At 35.8% G+C, this 21841-nt stretch overlaps 1 protein-coding gene across 1 annotated transcript; it reads left to right on the top strand.

Moving 5' to 3' along the window:
- Positions 1-4030: 4030 nt before the first annotated feature.
- SERPINB10 (serpin family B member 10) lies at positions 4031-21587 on the top strand. The gene is made up of 8 exons (XM_012774457.3): positions 4031-4113; positions 7216-7392; positions 8320-8385; positions 8823-8960; positions 10853-10970; positions 15708-15850; positions 18926-19081; positions 21035-21587. Exons 2-8 carry the CDS (start codon positions 7225-7227, stop codon positions 21437-21439), a joined length of 1194 nt encoding a protein of 397 aa, XP_012629911.2. The 5' UTR covers positions 4031-4113; positions 7216-7224; the 3' UTR covers positions 21440-21587.
- Positions 21588-21841: the final 254 nt, after the last annotated feature.

Raw genomic sequence — 21841 nt, 5'->3', positions numbered from 1 at the left:
CCATATGTTTGTTGTCACTCTGTTAGGTCTGCAGATCATAAGACGTGTTATACCTTGATTCCCAGGAGTTCAGCATCATGGCTTGATTGTGGGAACCCACAAACAATAGACAGGATAAAGGATCCAAGGGGGTAACCACCCTCTTGTAAGAATATGCAGTATTGAAAGTGAGTGGGATGGGGTTGTATAAAAAATAAATGAGAGCTGCCTTCTCATAGCAGCAAAAGGCATGGCAATTCAGAATAGTCTAGGTCAGAATGAGGAGACCAGTGTCTAACCCTCAAGGACACCAGAAAGAACCACCAAGTCAGCTGGTACAGACACAGAATAAGGTCACAGTCACTGAGCTGAGAGCTCAGAGCAGTGGAGATGGGCTGGTTGCACGAGCAGGAGGGGAAACATAAGACAGCTCATTTTAAGGATGTTTTGTTTCAAATAGCACTGAATGTTTTTGAGTGGATCAGAGGCAGAGCAGAACATCATTTAAATGCTGAGAACTAAGGGAAATCATATGTCTGAGGGTCTGGATGGAAAGTATAGTCTGGCTGCAAAAGTGTGGCTGGATCCTGGAAATGGACCACAGCTCCAACCACAGCAGGCAGAGATGCTTGACTGATCAGAGCATGGTGGGTAAGAAGTAGTCTCAGGACCTGACTATCTGCCTCCAGATCCCAGTTCTAACACTTACAAGTGGTCTAACCATGGGCCACACATGGTGCTTCTTTTTACTTTAGTTTACTTTCAGTGTAAGCTAGAGAAAAAACAGCTTTTGTCATAAAGTTGGTATGATGATTAAATGAGTTTGTATGTATCAAGCAATTAAAAGAATACTTGGTATATATAGTATTTAATAAATACTAGTGATTATGGCCCTTATTATGTTTATCGGTAACAAAGCTGTTTCATTGTCAGCTGGTCAAACACATGCGTAGAATCTCAGAAAATTATTGAGTTAATTTTTTAATGCTTGAATCATGGTGGATTTCCTCTGATCAGACATTCTTAAAAATTAAGGGTTGTTGTTTCTTGCATTCTCCTTACTTTTAGATTTATCTTTCTAAGTACTTTAATAATGCATTCTGCAAGGTGGTAGATGGTAACTTTGTGAATCATTACAAGTCTTAAAATATCCACATTATGCTCTTATTATTGAGTTAGAATATGGGTGTAGAATTTCAGGTTCAAAGCACTCTTTAGCATTCTGAGGGTATGATTCTATGATCTTTTGGCATCCAAGTTGCTGATGGGAAAGTTGAGACCAAGATAATTTTTTTTGCTTGTAGTTTTAATAATTTTCTTTTGTTCTTGACAATACTTTTTGATATTCCATTGCCTTAAGTGTATTTTTAAAATTGTGTTTTAAAAAATATATATTATTTTAATCAGTAGATTTTTTCATCTGGAGAATTGTACCTTGCTTCAATTCTAGGAAACTTTCAGCCATTGCTATGGGCTTTCTGTTCATACCCCTCAAAATTTATACACTGAATTGCTAATCCCCAATATCATGGTATTTAGAGGTGGGGCCTTTGGAAATTAATTAAACGAGGCCACGAAGGTAGAACTGCCATGAGGGTGCATACCCCTCAAAATTTATACACTGAATTGCTAATCCCCAATATCATGGTATTTAGAGGTGGGGCCTTTGGAAATTAATTAAACGAGGCCATGAAGGTAGAACTGCCATGAGGGTGCCCTTATAAAGGAGGTGAAGGCACCAGATCTTTTTCTCTCTGCCATGTGAGGATACAACAATGAACCTGTGAACCAAGAAGAGGGCTCCCATTAGAACCTGACCATGCTGGCACCCTGGTCTCAGATTTCCAATCTCCAGAACTGTGAGGAATAAATGTCGGTTGTTTAAGCCATCCAGTCTATGGTATCCTGTTATAGTAGTCTGAACTTACTAAGACAGCCATGACCCATTCACAGTTGCTTCTGCCCCGTTCTTATCTTTTCCCTTCCTCTGGATTCACATTAGAATAATGGTGATATACCTGGGGCTCTTCTCTGTTTCTGAAATTTTTTGAATACCTAATAAATTCATGTGGCCCAAACATTAAATATCATAAAAACAACTAGAGCAAAAACTCTTTCTGTTACCGCTACTCCCTATTTAGTTCCTATTCCCTTAGCTTTACTAGTTTTATATATATATATATATATATATATATATATATATATATATAAGACTATATATAAGATATATATATATATAAGATATATATATATAAGACTAGTTATATATATATGTTATATATATGTATATATATATACACACACACACATACACACACACACAGGGCAGGACATAAATAAAGATGGAAAGCAAACAAAATTGTTAAAAATACTATGTCATTAGTTTGGAATATGGTTATCTTTTTTTCTAGCCCCCCAACAGGCAATAAAATATGCACAACCTTGATTTTATTGATATAGGCAGTATATCTACCTATAGGAGTTTTAATCAAGAAGAAATGGGAGGCCGGGTGTGGTGGCTCACGCCTGTAATCCTAGCTCTCTGGGAGGCCGAGGCGGGCGGATTGCTCAAGGTCAGGAGTTCAAAACCAGCCTGAGCAAGAGCGAGACCCCGTCTCTACTATAAATAGAAAGAAATTAATTGGCCAACTGATATGTATATAAAAAATTAGCCGGGCATGGTGGCGCATGCCTGTAGTCCCAGCTACTCGGAAGGCTGAGGCAGAAGGATCGCTCGAGCCCAGGAGTTTGAGGTTGCTGTGAGCTAGCCTGACGCCACGGCACTCACTCTAGCCTGGTCAACAAAGCGAGACTCTGTCTCAAAAAAAAAAGAGAAGAAATGGGAAAGGGATCTAGAGAAGGTTTTGGGAAAAATGAATAAAACTTAGTGACTTTCAAGAAGATGAAACAATTTCTTGCCTGATTCAGCAGAATCTACATACTGTGCACTGATGCAGCCCAAGTCACTCTCTGGTGAACTGCTGTCAGTCAAGGTGAGCAAGCCTCATACCTGAAGCCCCCATGTGACACTTTCATCTAATAACAGTCCTGGGGCATCCACAGATAACCGCATCTACTAAGCGGCATCTACTAAGGAAGGCATCCTGGCCTTTTCCTAGGACAGCTCGCATTTCTAGAAAAGTCCAGAGTAACACTCTGCTCTGCTCTCCACATCAACATTCAAATACTAAACTCTGAGCCAGCTTGCCAGAAGATATGTACGCCTCGGTGAAGAGAAAAAGAGGAACTACAGAAAGAAAAATATAGCAAATGTGATATAAATAAAAGCTCCTCCTTTTCCCTTAATCCTTTGGATTTAATCCTTAATCTTAATCCTCCTGTGCCTATTTTTCTCCTCTCTCCCTCCACCACTCCTCCACACACATGCAAATCAAATAACTGACCTATCATTTTCCCTTTATAGTATATAAGGAGTGAGGAAACACTCATAGGGAAAAATAAAAGAGAACCAGAAAATGATGAACTAACACTCTACTTAATAACTGTGTCTAAAACATTGATCCAAGCTTCATGTCCCTGCTGGCGGGGAGAATTCACATCTCACTTGTTGGAGTTATGCTCTGTATTCTATACAAACGCTCAGTGAGCACAGGAAATCTTCCTGGCTTCCTCTCACGTAGTACTCTAAGGGCAACTTCAACAGGTTCACAGTAAATAAATCACCAGCAATATTTTCTATTTCATTGCTCATTATTATTTCAATAATTTGAAGCTTTCTATTTTTGTTTAAAAAAATCTACCATGGAAAACCATAGTAATTGTTATCAGTTGGCAGACTAGAGAAGGGATTAAGCAAAAAAAGAATGAGTTACAATCTGTCAGAATTCAGGCCTCTACATGTGGACAGACATGGAAAATGTGAGTAATGAAATAATTGAGACAAAACCTTCAACTGTCTATCTCTCTGTCTTTTTATTTGAACTTCTGGCTAACATAAGCCTGAACAAAAGAGTGTGTACACACTTGTTAAAGTGAATCAAAGGGTTGGGCTGAGAAGAGGGAGGTGCTAATTTTTTTTTTCCATTTCTTCAGTTAAAAGTTACCTAACTCTTTAGTCACAATCTCTTACTAAAGGAACAAATTGCCCATTCAGCTCCAGTGGAAGAAAACAAGGTATTGTAAATATTTCTTTGGTTAATAATGTTTATTTCTGTTTTTCTTCTTTGTTGAAGTACCTAGGTAAATAGCAGATGATGAAGGCCTCCTCACCCAAAAAATAAAAATAGATAAGGCTTCATCCCCTAAGATTTTTTCTGTACAAATCAGAGAGAATTAATCCTGAGTTAGTTCAAGTTTGTGGTGAAGAGATGTCTAAGCGGCAGAGAACATTCATTTCCAAACAAGTTAGAGAAACTGTTTTACTAGGAATTGTGAAACCACAAGTTAACTTTTCTTCAGTCACATTTTTGGATTTGCTACCTCTCTATCTGTCAACACAGGTGAAGAATAACAGAACATTCTCAGAATAATTGAGCTGAAACCCTTCCAGCTCTTCCAGATGAGTGGGCGTGGTAACATGAATTTCAATCCTAGTCGTAATATATGGAACTAATGGTCTGACTCTGTAAATGTGCCCCCATCCAACACCCCACTCTTCAGTCCTGGCCACTGTTTCATGGTCTGTTATCTTTCTCTTCTTCTATGGGGCAATCTAAGTCCCTAATCGCCTACCTTACACTAGGTGTTGTTCATAAACCATTCCAAACTATCACCTCCCTCAAAAAAAAAAAAGGCTTTGGGTTAAATAGAGAGGTTCTGAGGAGTAGGGAAGATGTCATTTTCTGATATGTACAACTCGACGAAGGAGGTAATATCAGTGTCACCAGCAAGAGGCTGTGAATAGTCTCTCATGGAAAAGGGGACAAGAATCCCTCCTGCTCCCTTCTCCTTCTCTTCCTCTTCATCCCTCTTCTGATTTTCTTTCTTCTCCTGTTCTAGTCCTCTGCTGTGAGTCCTTCATCATCTAATCTCTTTCTTTTACCCTCAAAATCTTAAAGACAATAGGAAATAATGACAAAAGCAATTGTATTCAGAGTCAAGAGAATGGGGTTGCAGTTTTCACTCAGCTGTTAATTAGCTGCACATCCTTTGTCTGCTCATTTACTTCTCTGGGCTTTAGTTTCTTAGCAGATAATATGGGAGAGTTGGGTTAGGGGAACTCCGAGGTTCTTTCCAACTCTGATAAGCTGGGAGCATGTGTATCTATGATAAGACAGTTTGATGAATGACACTATCCTTCTTAATTCTCCTTAGTTTCTCTCCGAAGTCCATTGACAGATTGAGTTAATGTATATATTTTTCTCATATATGTATATATTTCATATATGTATATATAATCAATTTATAGCTCTGGAAAATTGCAAGAGAGCAGTTTATTTTGAAAATATCATAGTAGGCTTCAGATTTAGACACAGTCTTCTCTGAAAAGATAATTGTCCAGCATTTGTATGGAAAAATTATTTCCTGTAAAATCTCATCCTACACTTCTAACCCCCAACAGAAAGTACTTTTCACTGTTGGGTTAAATATTACTAATGACTGGCTTAGTATTTCATTAAATTTCTTTAAAAAAAAAAAAGGAAAATCAGAAATTGTTCCTCTTGTATGTTTTGGGCTATACCTGATATCTTAATAATGATATTAATGAGGGAATTAATAAAGCTGGATATTAATTTTTCATGAGAAATTAGCTTTCATTAGAAAGAATGATTGTTTTGAGGAGTTTGTTATAAGTAAATAAACTCTAGAATAACCACAGACTGAGGTAGAAAGATAAAAATCTCAGGCCCTAAAATATTACTTTCTCTCCTCTTCATGGCCAGGAAGCCAAACATTTTCCATATTAATTTAATTCATGAGTTTTTAAAAGATAGAGCTTGATATATACTGTATACAGTTAGCAAAATGTCATTTAAATGAGTATAGCCTTAAAGGAAGTAGATAGGTTGTCTCTAAGATGGCATTTGATCTGTTAAAAAAAAATACTCACAGGCAAGTTTTCAACATTTTATGAGGGTATAGAATTACTACAAAACTAGTTTTGTTTTTTTTTAATCAAATACAGTCAGCCTGGGATTATCTGCTTTGGGAATGGGTGGGAGCCACACCTACAGCATGTTTTAGAGGTTGGAAAGCTGTTTGGTTAAGGATAAGCCTGTGGCTAGGAGGGACTTCCACAGTATCATTGTTAACTCCAAGTTATGATGAAACCAAACTTTGTCTACACATGCCTCTCCCTTGATTCAGTTATTAATATTTGACTATAGAGAACTGACATTTTTCAAAGCTCTCATTGTATCTTTCTCAAAGAGCCAGGTGACGTCAGTGCAAGACAAAGCTACACAACACTGGCATTAAGGGGAGTTCCTAGGTCTAAGAATTTGATTTAGTTTTAATCATTAAACCAATTTGAGAAAGTCTTTTGCCATAAAACGACAATACATTGAACTAGCTATGTTTTTGATAGGGAACCAATTTTAAAAGACTTTTAAATTAAAGTATTAGAAAAATTAGAGATGAAATTTAGGAGTTGTAATATCTAAATGTAATATCTAAAAAGATGAGGAAACCTGAGTGCTCTTGTTTAAGAAGACTAGTTTCAGAGAGTCTCGAATGAGTGAGAATAAAGACAAATGAGTCTTAACTTCTCAACTTCCCAGAAAGCATTTCTCACTTAATTGTGCATGATTTCAAGTTTAAATAAATAAATAATGGCAGCTAGAGCCCAAGCAGCGAACACGTAAACAAGTAATAAACAAGTATTTGTAAGTGCCCATTTTGTGCAAAGTCCTGAGCCAGGTGCTGTTGTATGTAAAAAGCAATATAAGAAGATAATTTTGTTCTCAGGAAGCTCACTCTGGAGTTGGAAAGACTAGGTATAAACATACAGAAACAAAACTAGTGGTGAGATAATAGCCAAGACAGTAGCTAAAACTATATTATGAAACTCAGCTGCTAACTGACCAGAATCCAACTATCCTCTGGTGCATATTAGCATTAAAATTTGAGGCAATTTTCTTAAATTCTTTTGCGTGCAGTGTTCTAATATATAAAATAATATCATTGGACTAGAATTTTGCTAAAGTCTATTAAGCTTTTATGAATACACATATGGATGGGTTAATGTATACAAATATGGAAGGATATTTTTACAAAAGTAAAATAGGTGGAAAGAATTATTAACATGTTCTTTATCTTTTGCTTTATTTTTCTTAGGTTTCCCCAATGGACTCTCTGGCATCATCAATCAACCAGTTTGCCCTGGAATTTAGCAAAAAACTAGCTGAATCTTCTGAGGGTAAAAACATTTTCTTTTCACCCTGGGGCATCTCAACTTCCTTGGCCATGGTGTATTTGGGCACCAAAGGTTCCACTGCAGTCCAAATGGCCCAGGTGAGTGGAAAAGGTCCAACATCTTGTTGCCTTGAAACTAAATGTTTTCTTTGTCTTTTAATTTTAATTTTCTCTTGAGGACCCAATAGCCCACATTTTACAACAATGTTGTCTAGAACAAATGATGCACTTTAAAAAATTCTAGACCATAAAACAAAGTCTGGTAAATGGAATCAGTTTGAAAACTGTTGCTAGGAAAACTGTTTAAGATCCTGTGTCCTTTAGCAAAATAAAATGACGATAAATGATGAGGTTATCAATTTTGGTTGAACACCAAAACCAATTTTATTTTGATGATTAAAATATTTCATGAGGTAATGGGATAAACTTTAAATAACAGAATTATTTACTGTATTTCTAATCAGAAGGATTTTCTTGATGACACAAAAAAGAAAATTTAAAAAAAAATTCTTTTCCTCATGCTTTGTCTGGCTGTTTCTTTGTTTAATCCGGGGTTGAATGAATCTAACCATCTCTCTCTATATATATGAGTCATAGATAACTCATATATAGGTAACAAAAGTAGAGTCATAGATAACAAAATAGCAATTTATGTATGTATATATGTATGTGTGTAAAATATATATATGAATACACATATATGTTCCTATATGTATATATAAATGTGTTTTTTAAATAAAAATAACAGAAAAGACAATTTTACCTCAGTGTATTCCCAATATCAACCTAAAATATCTTATAAAAAAGTGTTAAAATAAAAAGACTAGAAATCTTAATTATTTAAAAGCAGCTCATGACTTACTCTACTAGTTTAATACATCACTTAAATCAAATCAGAGTTCCTTTATTTAATTAACTATATGTTCTGCAGTTACAGGAATTACTACTTTGTATTTATGGATGTGTATTTCATATGATTACTTCTCTGCAAAGTGTACTCAATTGTCTTTTTAATTGAAATTACAGGTTCTTCATTTTATCAGAGATCAGGCTGTCAAATCTGGTCCTGAAAGCGAAAAGAAAAGAAAAATGGTATATGTTATATTTTAATATCTATTTGATGACTAAGGAGAAAGCACTTTTAGCACATGCATTTTAGTGGTTAATTTAAGCAACCTTTAGAGGGTGACTTTTCTTAGAAATATTTATGAAAATTATAGAAACATTTTTCAGAATGAAACGTATCTGCACATTTTGAAAAACCCTTTTCTCCACCTCCTTTTTATCTCTCTCAAAATTTCTCTATTTTCACTTGCTCTTGCCTGCCTTTGTAAACTAGATGCAAAGGATACCCATGAGAACATTTAATTTTGTGCGCCAATTGCATTAAAGAAATATTTTAACTACTTTAGAATTGTTTTCAGCTTTTCTTTCCAATACACTAAATAATTTAATTTAGCTATAGGTTGCTGACATTTATGTAGCTCTTGTTTATCATTTTTATTTGATTAATTCCTCTTCTTTTAAAGGAATTCAACTTGGGCAAGGCTGAAGAAATACATTCTGATTTTAAAACGCTCATTTCAGAAATCCTAAAGCCCACCAATACCTACACACTTAAAACAGCCAATGGGATATATTGTGAGAAAACATATTCATTTCACAATGTAAGTGGAAATGTCTTATTTTAAGATAATGGGGGTTGGGGAGAGCCATGTGAGATCAATCAATTAACTCTGTGCATTTCTCTGGGGATCCCAGGGACAATCTTAATGATGTCAGTACTTCCCTATAAACAATCATTTAGACAATAAGTGTCTAAGTAGTAAAGGAAACCAATAATGGGTCTCAAGCCAGATCTAGTGATCAGATCTGTATGTCTAGAATAAAGAGGTAACTCCCAACAGCCTGTGAACATACATGGAAATGTGGTTGATATCATGCATGGGCCAATGTTTGTTTCACAAGAAGCAGAGAGGAAACATTGTGGAGTAATTAAGTAAAGTAAGTACTAAGGGGCAGAAGGTGGGGGTGATCATAGGGCTGCAGCTGTAGACTGTATACTTGAGGGCAAAGTTACCTCGGGATGAAAGGAGTAGGCAGCTTTCACAGAAGGTCTTTAGAGACTGTGGGAACATAAAATATGAAATAATATCAACTCTCTTTTGCTAATGGCTTAAACTCCACCAAACAGACCAGGACAACTTTGTCCTCTGTAAAGACTGAAGTGCTCCTCAGAGTGGTACTCCCCAAAAGAGTTCAATTGTTTACTTCTTTCAGGTTTGTCTGTCACATCCTTTGGTACATATCAAAAGAGAGCAGGAGGACTCAGGTATCCCATGGGCAAAGAGTGAGGAAATTAGGTAGGGTAGAATGATAGTAAGATAAAATAAAGCCATCTTGTGATTTTAAGCACTGCTATCCATATCCATATCCAGTGAATTCTGGGAAGTTGAGGACTTGGACTTTGCTATTACACTGAAGACAGAAAACCAGTCGAATGGAATCTTAAAACAGTTCTATTACTGATAGGTTTATGGACTTCTGTTTGAGCCCAAAGTAGGACAGATGATTCAGCTCAGCGGGCACTTGGAAACCAGACAGATATAGAGATACAAACCTCTTTTTACATGTTCACAAGCCCTGTGTTAAGACAGGAAAACCTCTTTTTACATGTTCACAAGCCCTGTGTTAAGACAGGAAATAGTGCCTTGAGAATATTTAAGTTTTCTTTTTACTAGATTATAAAATCCAAGTTACTTCATAATCTTCATAATCATCAAACCACTTCCTGGAAGAAGAATTAACTCACCCATTTTACTGCCTACAAACCCTCCATAAAGTAAGAAAACTGAAGGGATATCACAGCTGTCCTTAAGAATGAATTATGTTCCCCAGGCTGGTGCCCATTAACAGTAACCTATGTCACAGCCCACATACAATGATTGCCACAGGGTGAACATCAAAGGGCCAGAAAGAGGGGACCTTGCTTTTTGCCTCAGAGTGCCTAATAAAACCTTAGATCATGCTTAGAAATCCATTTTCAAAACCTTTGACCATGTTTAAAGTCAGTTTTCATGGCAGAATATAGTTTTCTTTGGGGGCCTTCCACAAAACTCTCAAATGTTTAGTAGAGTTCTCAGAACGAAGCTGCCAGACCGACAGGTCTTACTTTGGTTCCATCCCTGCTACAGAAAGCCAAGTAGACTCCCAGTACCTACTGGCAACTGGGTCACGCCTGGTCATTCATAAAGTCCTCTATTTTTATTTTAGCTTCATTCCCAAGCATGAGTAAAAGTAGAAAATAAGAATATGTGGAAGCTCCAGAACTGTGGGCATCAGACCTTCCTTCTATGCCTGGATTTCAGTGTTCTGCTAAGTTTGAAGATGGTAGCGCTTAGTTTTTGACCAAAACTGAGAGTGGGGAAAAAAACAAAGGAGTGATGCATTGGGAATTTGCAATTGTCCATCTACCTAGTTCTTTTGGTAATCTAAACAGGTTTGATTTCTTAGTTTTGGACAAACTCTACAAAAGGAGATCTTTACCTATGTCTTTCAGAAATATTTAGAAGACATGAAAACATATTTTGGTGCAGAGCCACAGTCTGTTAACTTTGTGGAAGCTTCTGACCAAATCAGAAAGGAGATCAACTCTTGGATTGAAAGCCAGACTGAGGGTAAGCCTTCAGCAAGGGTCTTGGCAGAGTGCTTTCTCCAAGTGTCCTATTTATTGAATTTGTATCATGTGTAAGTATACATATTCCTTGAGTAGAACTGTGGACACATTCTAAAAATTCAAACATTTGTTTCTACTCATGTCCATAATTTTTAGATTCACAGGTTTCCCAATAAGTCTTATCTAAAACATTTAAGTTAAGCTACCATTTTACCAAGTAGAGAAGAAAATTATCATATCCCATTAATTCCAAAGAGGAGTCCAGGGGTAAAAAAACAGGAAAACGCAAAAAGAATATTTAAACTGCTGTTGAATGTGTGATTTTTAAAGAAAAATAGCTATTATAGAACCTCTACCTTTATTTTGCCCTGAGCCAACTTACTGACACATCATTAGAAACATAAAATCAGAACACTGTATTTTATGTAATCATTTTATTATATTACATTTACCTACTTTTGTTTTCCATACCTATAATTTGTTTGAAAAAAGGGAAATCAGGAAGTTAAATATACTAATTTTAATTATTCTTGACTATTTTTAAAAGCTTTATTATATATGTTATACATAATCCTTATTTTAAGAAATTATTTTTATTTTTAAAAATGAACATTAAAATATTCATTATTTTTAATTAAAAAGAGCTAGAAGTCACCTGTTTCCCATTTTCCCTATGTGTGTGGATTTTCCTTAATCAATTATAATATTATGACAACTTTCTTTTAAAGGAAAGTCCTACAACTTTTCTTTAAAAGGTTAATTAACCCATTCACTTTGAGATTATTAATATGTCTGGATTTATTGCTATCTTATTATTTGGGCCTTTACATGTATCATGATTTTTTTCTCTCATTTCCTATGTTGCATTGATAAAGTGTCCTTGTTATACTTAAATACCTATGCTTTTTGGTTATTTCTTTTTCATGGGTGAGATCTCTCAACTCTCTGAAGTCTTTGCCTATTTTTAGATCATCTTCTTGCTATATTAATTCTCTTTCTTATTTATGTGTGTTGAGTTTGATCCTTCTCTTTCATAGGGTTGATTTTCTTAACTCTTTAATCCTTTTGGCTTTCTTCTTGTCTTTTTGTTTGAAAATCCCAGCTCATCTATCTTTAGTTGGCAATTCAGAATACAGTCACTTGTCTGTTATGTCTATTGGGCTGACACTGATGTGCTGTGTCCATAACTTGTATTCTGGTGTCAGAGGCTCCCAGTCTTTCTTGGAAATACCTAGCTCCTTGGGGACACTGTGACATAGCGTGCCTTCACTCATTACTCCAACCTACGAGCTGACATATGTACAGCCCATTGCAGGCACCCAGGGAGGTACAGAAAGTCAGTAGCCACAATTGCTATTAACCAGTGGCTCTCAATTCTGGCTACGCATTCAATTGAATTTACTTACTTCTATGCCTAACTCCTGATGAATTAATTCAGATACCTGGGAGTGAGACTTAGGCATCAGTATTTTTAAGTTCTTGGAAGATTCTAATTGGCAAAGTTAAGATCCACTGCTATAAGTGGAATTATTCCACTTATCTCACTGATGCCCCTACCTCCAACAAGCTCCATGAATGCATGGCCTTTGAGTTTCTAACTCCCTGGGCAACACCTGACCTCCCCAGAGATCGTATGTGATACCTGTGTGTGTGCACCCTCTGATTTCCACTATCAGTCTCATGCGTCTACATTTTCTCTTTAGGGATTCTTCAGATTTTCCAGTTCTTTACCGGCATCTTAGTTTACAGCACTGTTTCAAAAGTATTCTTTTTAACAAATATTTGTTCTAGAATTAATTAACTTTTAAAAGCAGCATGTGGCCATAAATACGAAGTCTACAAAAGCCAGTTCTTTGACTATGTATTGTAAAATTAAATAAAACACAAAACACGTGAATGTTGTACACTAGTCATTAAATTTACTTTTCATAGAATAGGGTAGCAATTCTGAAATTACTTTATGTATAATCTAGGATGGAGCAAATAAGTAAATATATTAGGAATCATGTGAGCCAGCAAAAAAAGAATTATAAATCAAGAAAAGGCAAAGGCTAGAAGGAACCACATGGTCTTGGATTGGAATTAAAGGTAACAATATGACCTTCTACTCTTTAACATATATACAGAAACATAATTAAATAGATATGGAAATAGATACAAATGTGTCTATAACACAGATATTTCCTAGCTCTGTTTGCTAAGAGGGGCTGGAAGCAATGAAACCCCAGTGGTAATCAGTATATCTAACACTCAGATCTTGATTTCTCAACTCCATCCTTCAAAAAAGGAAAGCCAGGCTTCTAGACAAAATGCTGATATCAGGGTGGGAAGAGAGGAAGTACAAGATAAGGATATCTTGTGATGCCAGGAGATAAGGAAATGCTCAAAATATTTGGAAATATGTGAAAAGGACAGAGGAGCCGACCGAGGAGGTTTCCAATGGTGAAATCTGGTACAATTTGAGCAAGAAAATAAATGATAGTAATGAATTATAAACCAAAGAATAAAATAAATATCTCTGAGTCTACTTTGATATAAATAAATAATTGAATACTTAAATAAATGAATAAGGGAAAGCTCTTCCTTATAGAGTAATTGTAGTTAATAAATATAGAAGGAATGATGGAAATAGAAAATTACCATTTTTAATAGTAACCACAGTAGTACTAGTTTTAGGCAAGAATCATCAATGGATGCTAAAATATATGGGCAAAAGTCTGATGAAAAATGGGATATTTATAGGGTCTCAAAGTATCTTCCTACATGATAATTTTTATTATACAAAAAAAATCAGCCATTTTACATTGGAGAAAGCAAGTGTTCAAATCAATATCCCCAATAATAGGACATACAGGCTTCATGACATGATATATTCATTGAGAAGGACGTAGCATGACTTCTGTGGTTATATTAGTTTCCTGGAGTTGCCACAACCACAAAACAGCAAACGTTATTCTCTCACAATTCTGGAGGCTAGGTGTCAAAATTAAACTGTCAGCAGGACCATGCTTCCTCTGAAGGCTCTATGGAGGAAACTTTCCCTGCTTCTCTTAGCTTCTGGTGGTTGCTGGCAATCTTGGCATTCTTTGGCTTGTACAGACATCATTCCAATCTTTGCCTCTGTCAGCACATGCATTTTTTCCTTGTATCTGTGTCTCTGTATTTTCATGTGGCATTCTCTTTTCTGTGTGTCAATGTCCAAATTCCCCCTTTTAAAGACACTAATCATTGAATATAGGCTCACCCTAATCAAAAACAAATATGACATTATCTTAACTTGACTACATTTGCAAAGACTATTTCAAAATAAGGTCACAGGTACTAGGGGTTAGAACTTGAACATGTCTCTTTGGGGGACAAAATTCAACCCGTAACAGTGATATTCTCATGAAAATACATAACCTGAATATTATTGTAAGGAAACATCAGAGTAACCCAAACTGATAATTCAGGGGTATTCTACAAAACAAATAGCAAGTTTTTTTTCTAAAGTGTCAAGGTCATGAGAGACAATGAATGAGAAATTGCTCCAGATTAGAGGAGATTAAAAAGAAATTACAAATAAATGGAATGTGAAACCTTAGACTGATTTCTGTTCCTAAAAAATAAGACTTTATTGGAACAATTGATGAAATTTAAATATGACCTGTTGATAGTATTCTATCAATGTCAACTTCTTGCACAAATTCTCAACAAAATCCTAGCAAACCAAATTCAGGTACTTATCAAAAAAATAATTCATCATGACCAAGTGGGCTTCATCCCAGAGATGCAAAGATGGTTCAACATATGCAAATCTATAAATATAATTCATCACATAAATAGAATGAAAAACAAGTACCATATGATCCTCTCAACAGATGCAGAAAAAGCATTCAACAAAATTCTACACCCTTTTATGATAAGAAGGCTTAACAAAATAGGCATAGATGGGACTTACCTAAACATCCATATCATTTTAAAATGAAGTCCTCAAGCTATCCCTTATAACTTTTAAATCTCTCCTATGTCTGTATTTTGGCAGTTTAAAAGATCAGCCTTTTATTTTGAGTAGTCTCTGTTGCAGGTGGAAGCTAGGTAGGCCAGGAGGTTGTTCTCAATTCAGTTCTATTTACCTCAGGTATCAAACATATTGCCTCTACAACAAACCTCTTAGACTTGATTTTACACACACACACACACACACACACAGATAGACAGATAATATTTTTCTAACTCTTTTAAGGTGCTTTAATGGGGAGTTTGGAGAGAATGTATTGGGGGCTGCTAGCCAAATGTCAGTTTGAGCAGTAACTAGAACAATCTGATATAAGTGATTGCACTAAGCAGTATTTGGGCAACAGAAAACCTTTGGCACAACCTTTCAGATGTTAATCAGAGCAGCTTACAATTTATAGCTACAAACAGAAGTGGAAGAGAAGGAAACATTTCAGTGCCTTCAAAATAGGGGTAAAAATCAACTCATATTGGAGGGAAGTTTTTATCATTAAAAAACAAATTTATAATTAATGTGGAATATTATTCAGCATATTATTTCCCCAGTGTTTCTCTCTTTACGAATAACTATTCTGGACAGAAATAGTACTTATCCATAAGTTGCTCTGTTCCTGAAAAATCTAAAATCAGCACTTTAAAAAGAAAATATGTATGGTTACAGAAAAATGGAAGCCTGGTTGCCTTTAATTAAAATGGACATATTTCTACTAGCCATTTGAAACCTGTCCTTTCGCTCTTGTAGGTAAAATCCTGAATCTCCTGCCTAGTGACTCTGTGGATTCTATGACCCGGATGGTTCTGGTGAATGCCCTTTACTTTAAAGGAACCTGGGAACATCAATTCTCAGCGCAAAACACCACAGAAAAGCATTTTAGAATAAACAAGGTAGGAGACTTTTAAAGATCAGTTTGGATTTTCACATGGCATTGTAAAAGAAATTCTGTTTTAAATTCACTCTTCTATTTGGTTGCATGTTTTTGTAAACAGAGGCTCTTACTAGGAAAGAGATGCCTGGTTTAAAAGCCTCCAGCTAGCTCTTATCCCACCTTAAAATTCCCCTTTCATTGTTGTTCTCTGAATATAGATTACTCATATAATGTTATCACTCAGAACTCACTACAGCCATGTGAGCTGGGTAGAGTGGTTTTTATACTTGTTTCCTGGGTGAGAAATACAGTGTGGTCAATGGACTGGAGGCATCCCTGAGTCAGAAGCATTTCAGAACCGGAACCTAAATTTTGTTCACTATAGAAGTTTTGTTCTTGTTCTACTAAACTAATACTGTCTTCCAGTAAATTCTTACTCTTACATAAGTAAAAGACATAAACAATTTAAACCTTACCTTGTTCATTAAGATTTCTCTCTACATTAGGAAACAACACACTTATTCTATGCCAAGTAATAGGAGTTCACTACTGCAAAAATGGAAACTAATGTAAGGTTAAATGTGTATCTCTCATGGATTCCATGGGCTACAGTGTGACTGGGTTTTGGGACATGCATGGAAACAAGAACTCAAATGTTACCAGAATTTTTTCTCTACCTTCCAACTCTGTTCCTCCCATCCTTCTTCTCCCAAGCTGAAGTCTAACTTTCTCTGCTTCCCAATTCATAATGGTAGAGCATGAATATTCATTCATGATACCATCTCCATTCTAGAGACCAGTTTCATAAATCCTATTCCAAATTCCTAGGGAAGGGACTGATTGGCCAAGGTATTTAGAATTGTTTAGTCCAGACATGGGCCACAGAATACAAACAGTGCTGCCAAGGACCCGTTGCTATAATTGTGTGGCTGTGTGCAATAGGCATATCTCAGTGGGGTGAGGATGAGGAATGAACTGAACACATAATCAAATAGGCTAAGGAGAAATGAGCTGGATAGTTCCCTGGGTAGGCATATTCACCAGGAATTTTTAGTTGCAAGTAATAAAAGAGCATCTCAAACCAGCAAAAAGGGAATTATATATCTAAGTTAGCTTATGTAATTTAGAGGAACTAGGAAGTCCAGGAGTGAGTGAATGAGGTCTCTAGCATCTCAAATCATAGTCCCAATTCTCTCTCTCTCTCTCTCTCTCTCTCTTTTGTTTTCTTTCTCCCTTCCGCCCTCCTCCTCTGGTTGTTACTCTCATTCTCTAATAATTAAGATGGAATTTATCCACATGACCAAGAAATATGTTTGCCCTATATTAGGCCTTCCAGCTTCACAGCCCTAGTACACAAAGTCTTTGCTGTTAGCTCTAACACAATGACTCCAAGGAAGATTCTGGTTGGTGCCATCCATGGGCTTTCCCCAGAATCAATCATTGTGTCCTGGAGTCTTTCTGGTAAATAGCCCTGGTCATGTGGCTACCACCTTAGCATATGTGCAGGGCTTTGAGACTGACATTCAGCTCCACATAGAATGGAAAAATAACGTATATCTACATCTTATTGCAGGGTTTTTTTGGGTTTTTTTGGCAATTGGTTTTAGTTAAACATAGACTTTATTTTTAAGAGCATTTTTAGTTTACAGAAAATTGTACAGAAAGTACACAGTTCTCATATGTCTCCCTCTCAACACATACACAAACTTTCCCTTGTTATAATATTAATATCTTGCAGTGGTGTGATACATTTGTTATAATTGATAAGCTAATACTGATACATTATTATTAACTAAAATCCATACTTTACTTTCAGGTTCACTTTTGGTATTGTATAGTTCTACAGGTTTTGACAGATGCATAATGTCATGGAGCCACCATTACAGAATCATTCAGAATAGTTTCACTGCCCTAAAAATGCCCTGTGCTCAACCTATTCATCCCTTCCGCTAAATCTCTGATAACCCCTGATCTTTTTTTGTTTCTATAGTTTTGACTTTTCTGGAATGTCATATAGTTGGAATCATACAGTATGTAGCCTTTTCAGGCTGACTGCTTTCACTTAGCAGTATACATTTAAGGTTCCTTCATGTCTTTTCATGGCTTGATGGATTTTATTTTTTTGTTTTATTGCTGAATAATATTCTATTGTATGGATGTACCATAGTTTGTTTATCCATTCACCTGTTGAAGCACATCTTGGTTCCTTCTATTTTTTGGTAATAATGAAAAAGGTTTACATAAACACTTGCGTATAAGTTTTTGTGTGGACACAAATTTTTAACACATTTAGGTAAATACCTAGGAGCACAATTGGTGGATTTTAGGATAAGACTATGTTTAGTTTAGCAAGAAATTGCAAACTTCCAAAGTGGCCGTACCATTTTGCCTCCCATTGGCATCAATATCAATGACAGTTCCTGTTGCTCCACATCCTTAGCAGCATTTGGTGCTGTCAGTGTTTCAGATTTTAGCTCTTCTGATAGGTGTGTGTAATGACATATGATTGAGCAATTTTCATATGCTATCTGTCTTCTTTGGTGAAGTATTGTTTCAGATATTTTGCCCATTTTTAAAATTGGATCATTTGTTTTATCATTGTTGAGTTTTAAGAATTCTTTGTATATTTTGAATACCAGTCTTTTATCAGATAAATGTTTTGCAAATATTTTCTCCTAGTATGTTGCTTGACTTTTCATTCTCTTAGTGAATTCCAGTTTTTATGATACTAAAATAGTATGCTTTCTCAAATGTTTCCATGTGAAATATATTTTACTCAGTTTCTGGATCATTGCCATTTATGTAGTTTACATAAGAATATATATTCTTTTAAGTGTTTGGTAGATTCTACCATGCCATGATTCATAGAGGTTGCCACAACAATGTTAGAGAAAGAAACTCACATAGCCTATATGTATAATATTATTCAGTGGAATACATATTTCCAGAAAGGAAGGTCTGGATAACTTTATTCAACATTTAGCAGAGGATTATCAATTTCACCAGGGTCCAAGATAACCGAGAATACATGATGGTAAAGAATTAAGGATTACTGGGGCATCTCTTCAATGACTTTGGTATTTATTTTTTATAGACTACAAGCAAACCAGTGCAAATGATGTACATGAAAGAAAAACTTCAAGTTTTTCACATAGAAAAGCCACAAGCCACAGGCCTTCAACTCTACTATGAGAGCCGTGATGTCAGCCTCCTTATACTACTGCCAGAAGACATCAATGGCCTGGAACAGGTAAATACATCAGCTGACTGATGTGAGGGAGGTGCCAGTATTTACCCCTACGTTTTACTGGGAGAAACATAAGGGCATAGTGTGCCTCTTCTTTAATTCCTATTTAGGAAGCCATGTAACATACTTTAAGCTCTAGGTAATTTACCTTCACAATATCATTTAAACTGTATAAAGCTCTAGTAAGTCGGCCGGGCCCGGTGGCTCACGCTTGTAATCCTAGCACTCTGGGAGGCCGAGGCGGGCGGATTGCTCAAGGTCAGGAGTTCAAAACCAGCCTGAGCGAGACCCCGTCTCTACTATAAAAAATGGAAAGAAATTAATTGGCCAACTAATACGTATATATACATATATATATATGTATATATATACATATATATATATGTAAAAATTAGCCGGGCATGGTGGTGTGTGCCTGTAGTCCCAGCTACTCAGGAGGCTGAGGCAGTAGGATCACTTGAGCCCAGGAGTTTGAGGTTGCTGTGAGCTAGGCTGACGCCACGGCACTCACTCTAGCCTGGGCAACAAAGCGAGACTCTGTCACAAAAACAACAATAACAACAACAACAACAACAACAACAAAAAACTCTAGTAAGTCAACATTACTATTCCTCAGGAAGGTTAAGTGATGTATAGACAGCTCTAGCATGAGGTGGTCACACAAACAGCCACATGTACAACAGATACAGATATTCTTTGTCAGTCACAAAACTGTTCAAAACTGTGTGCATTGATTATAACAATATTTCAGTCCGTTCAGGACACAGACGCACACATTAAGCCATCTTCCAAAACTTATTTTTGAAACATTTTTATCAAGTGAACAACCTTTATGAGAAAAAGTCTTTGTCAATACTATTTTTAAGTATTATTTAAGGTGTTTATCATCCAGATTTCTATCAAAGCTGACATAACTTTGGTCAGACCATGTTTCTGAGCAATTTGCATGCCTACACTGAACATTAGTCTCTCATACAAAGGTCTTTCTTTGCACAGTGCCTAATTTTTCGTATGTGCCAGACTTAATACTTAGAGGTTTCCAGGCCCTACTAGTATGTAGAAAAGACTTCCAAACTGTATCATAAAATTTGTGGAACTGAGAGCATGGTAAAAATAAGACTAGTGTGGGCAAATAGCCATTAGAGTCATGCCCTTACAAGGCCCTCTTCTTAGGAGTGCAGGTCCAGATCTGAAGATACTTTTATATTATTAATGTAAATATTTCACAAGTATTTCATTGACAGCTAAAGCTTCAGTCTAGAAAACTCTCAATGTAGCAAATGCATGTGCTTTGAAACAAATGTGTTATTTTAAAAAATCATATTTATATACATATATACATACATAGTATATATACATATATATTATTTAATAGTTTTAAAATATAAAGAGGACAAAAAGCACCCTCAAACTCACTATAAAAATCATTACTATTAAGAGTTGGGAGCTTTCTTTTCTTTATTTGTTTTGGCATAGTATACAGTTATTAATTTTATATTGTTGTGGTTATAGAGTATAGACATTTGATTTTATACCAGAGTTTGGTTTCAAAGAACTATCTCCCATGTTGATAAAACTAATTTTTTGTGCCCTGGCATACAACTTGAACTAGAGATATGCTTTTGTGTAGACAAAATCTAAATGTATACTTACACTGATGTATTTGAATATAGAGTTTATGTCTTGCATACTATTGTAGAAGTACTTCCATTTTGAATCAAAGTCTAATTCTCCTATATCCTGGGAGCTATTAATCTGCAAAACAAAAATCCTGAAGGTCAACAGTGTGAAGGATCTGATTGCACAATCAAAGAATTTCCACATGTGTTTTGTTACCCTAGGTAATGGAAGTGATTATAATTCATATATGTTATTTCCAGGCCATCTCACTCAACCACTATTTCTCACTGCACTTTGGAATTAATGATTCTTTCTTCCTTGATTCCAAACTTGCAGCTGGAAAAGGTCATCACCCATGAGAAGTTGAATGAGTGGACCAGGGAAGACATGATGGAATTGTATGAAGTGCAACTGCATTTTCCCAAGTTCAAGCTGGAAGAGAGTTATGATCTCAAGTCAACCCTGAGCAGTATGGGAATGAGTGATGCCTTTGACCAGAGCAAAGCTGATTTCTCTGGAATGTCTTTGGAGAGAAATCTGTATCTGTCCAATGTTTTCCACAAGGCTTTTGTGGAAATAAATGAACAAGGTACTGAGGCTGCAGCTGGCACAGGAAGTGAGATAGGTCTACGAATTAGACTCCCCTCCATTGAATTAAATGTAGATCACCCGTTCCTCTTCCTCATCAGACACAATAAGACCAATAGCATTCTCTTTTATGGAAGATTCTGCTCCCCCTAAATTCTGCATCTCACTCATCGAACAGGACCAACTTACGGTGTGAAAAATACATTCATAAGATGGAAAAGCAAAATTTTCACAAAGATAAGTCTATAGAATAGAACTTTTTCATGTTTGAATATAAGTAAATAAATCTTGAAATAATGCATTTTAGTGATCCTGTCATGTCTGTTCAGCTAGAATGACAATTTTTATTTATTTTTATTTTTTTATTATTTTTTATTTGTTTATTAGCATGCTATGATGTAGTCACAGCAGATTTTTATTTATTTTTTGTGTTTATTTGGATTATTTTATTTATTTATTTTTTCTTTTATTTCATCATATTATGGAGGTACAAATATTGTTAGGGTTACAAATATTGCCCCTGCCCCCCCTCCCCCCGATATGTCCAATCCCCTG

This window comes from Microcebus murinus, chromosome 17 (assembly GCF_040939455.1).
Source record: "Microcebus murinus isolate Inina chromosome 17, M.murinus_Inina_mat1.0, whole genome shotgun sequence".
Taxonomy (NCBI): Eukaryota; Metazoa; Chordata; class Mammalia; order Primates; family Cheirogaleidae; genus Microcebus; species Microcebus murinus.
Note: the sequence above shows the minus strand (reverse complement) of the source record. Positions and strands in the feature narration are given on the sequence as shown.

Bases quoted from the DNA above. Each gene is read 5' to 3' on its own strand.
- SERPINB10 (XM_012774457.3), top strand. From the start codon at position 7,225: ATGGACTCTCTGGCATCATCAATCAACCAGTTTGCCCTGGAATTTAGC. The intron at 7,393-8,319 runs GTGAGTGGAAAA...TTGAAATTACAG, and splicing joins CTGCAGTCCAAATGGCCCAG to GTTCTTCATTTTATCAGAGA. The intron at 8,386-8,822 runs GTATATGTTATA...CTTCTTTTAAAG, and splicing joins GCGAAAAGAAAAGAAAAATG to GAATTCAACTTGGGCAAGGC.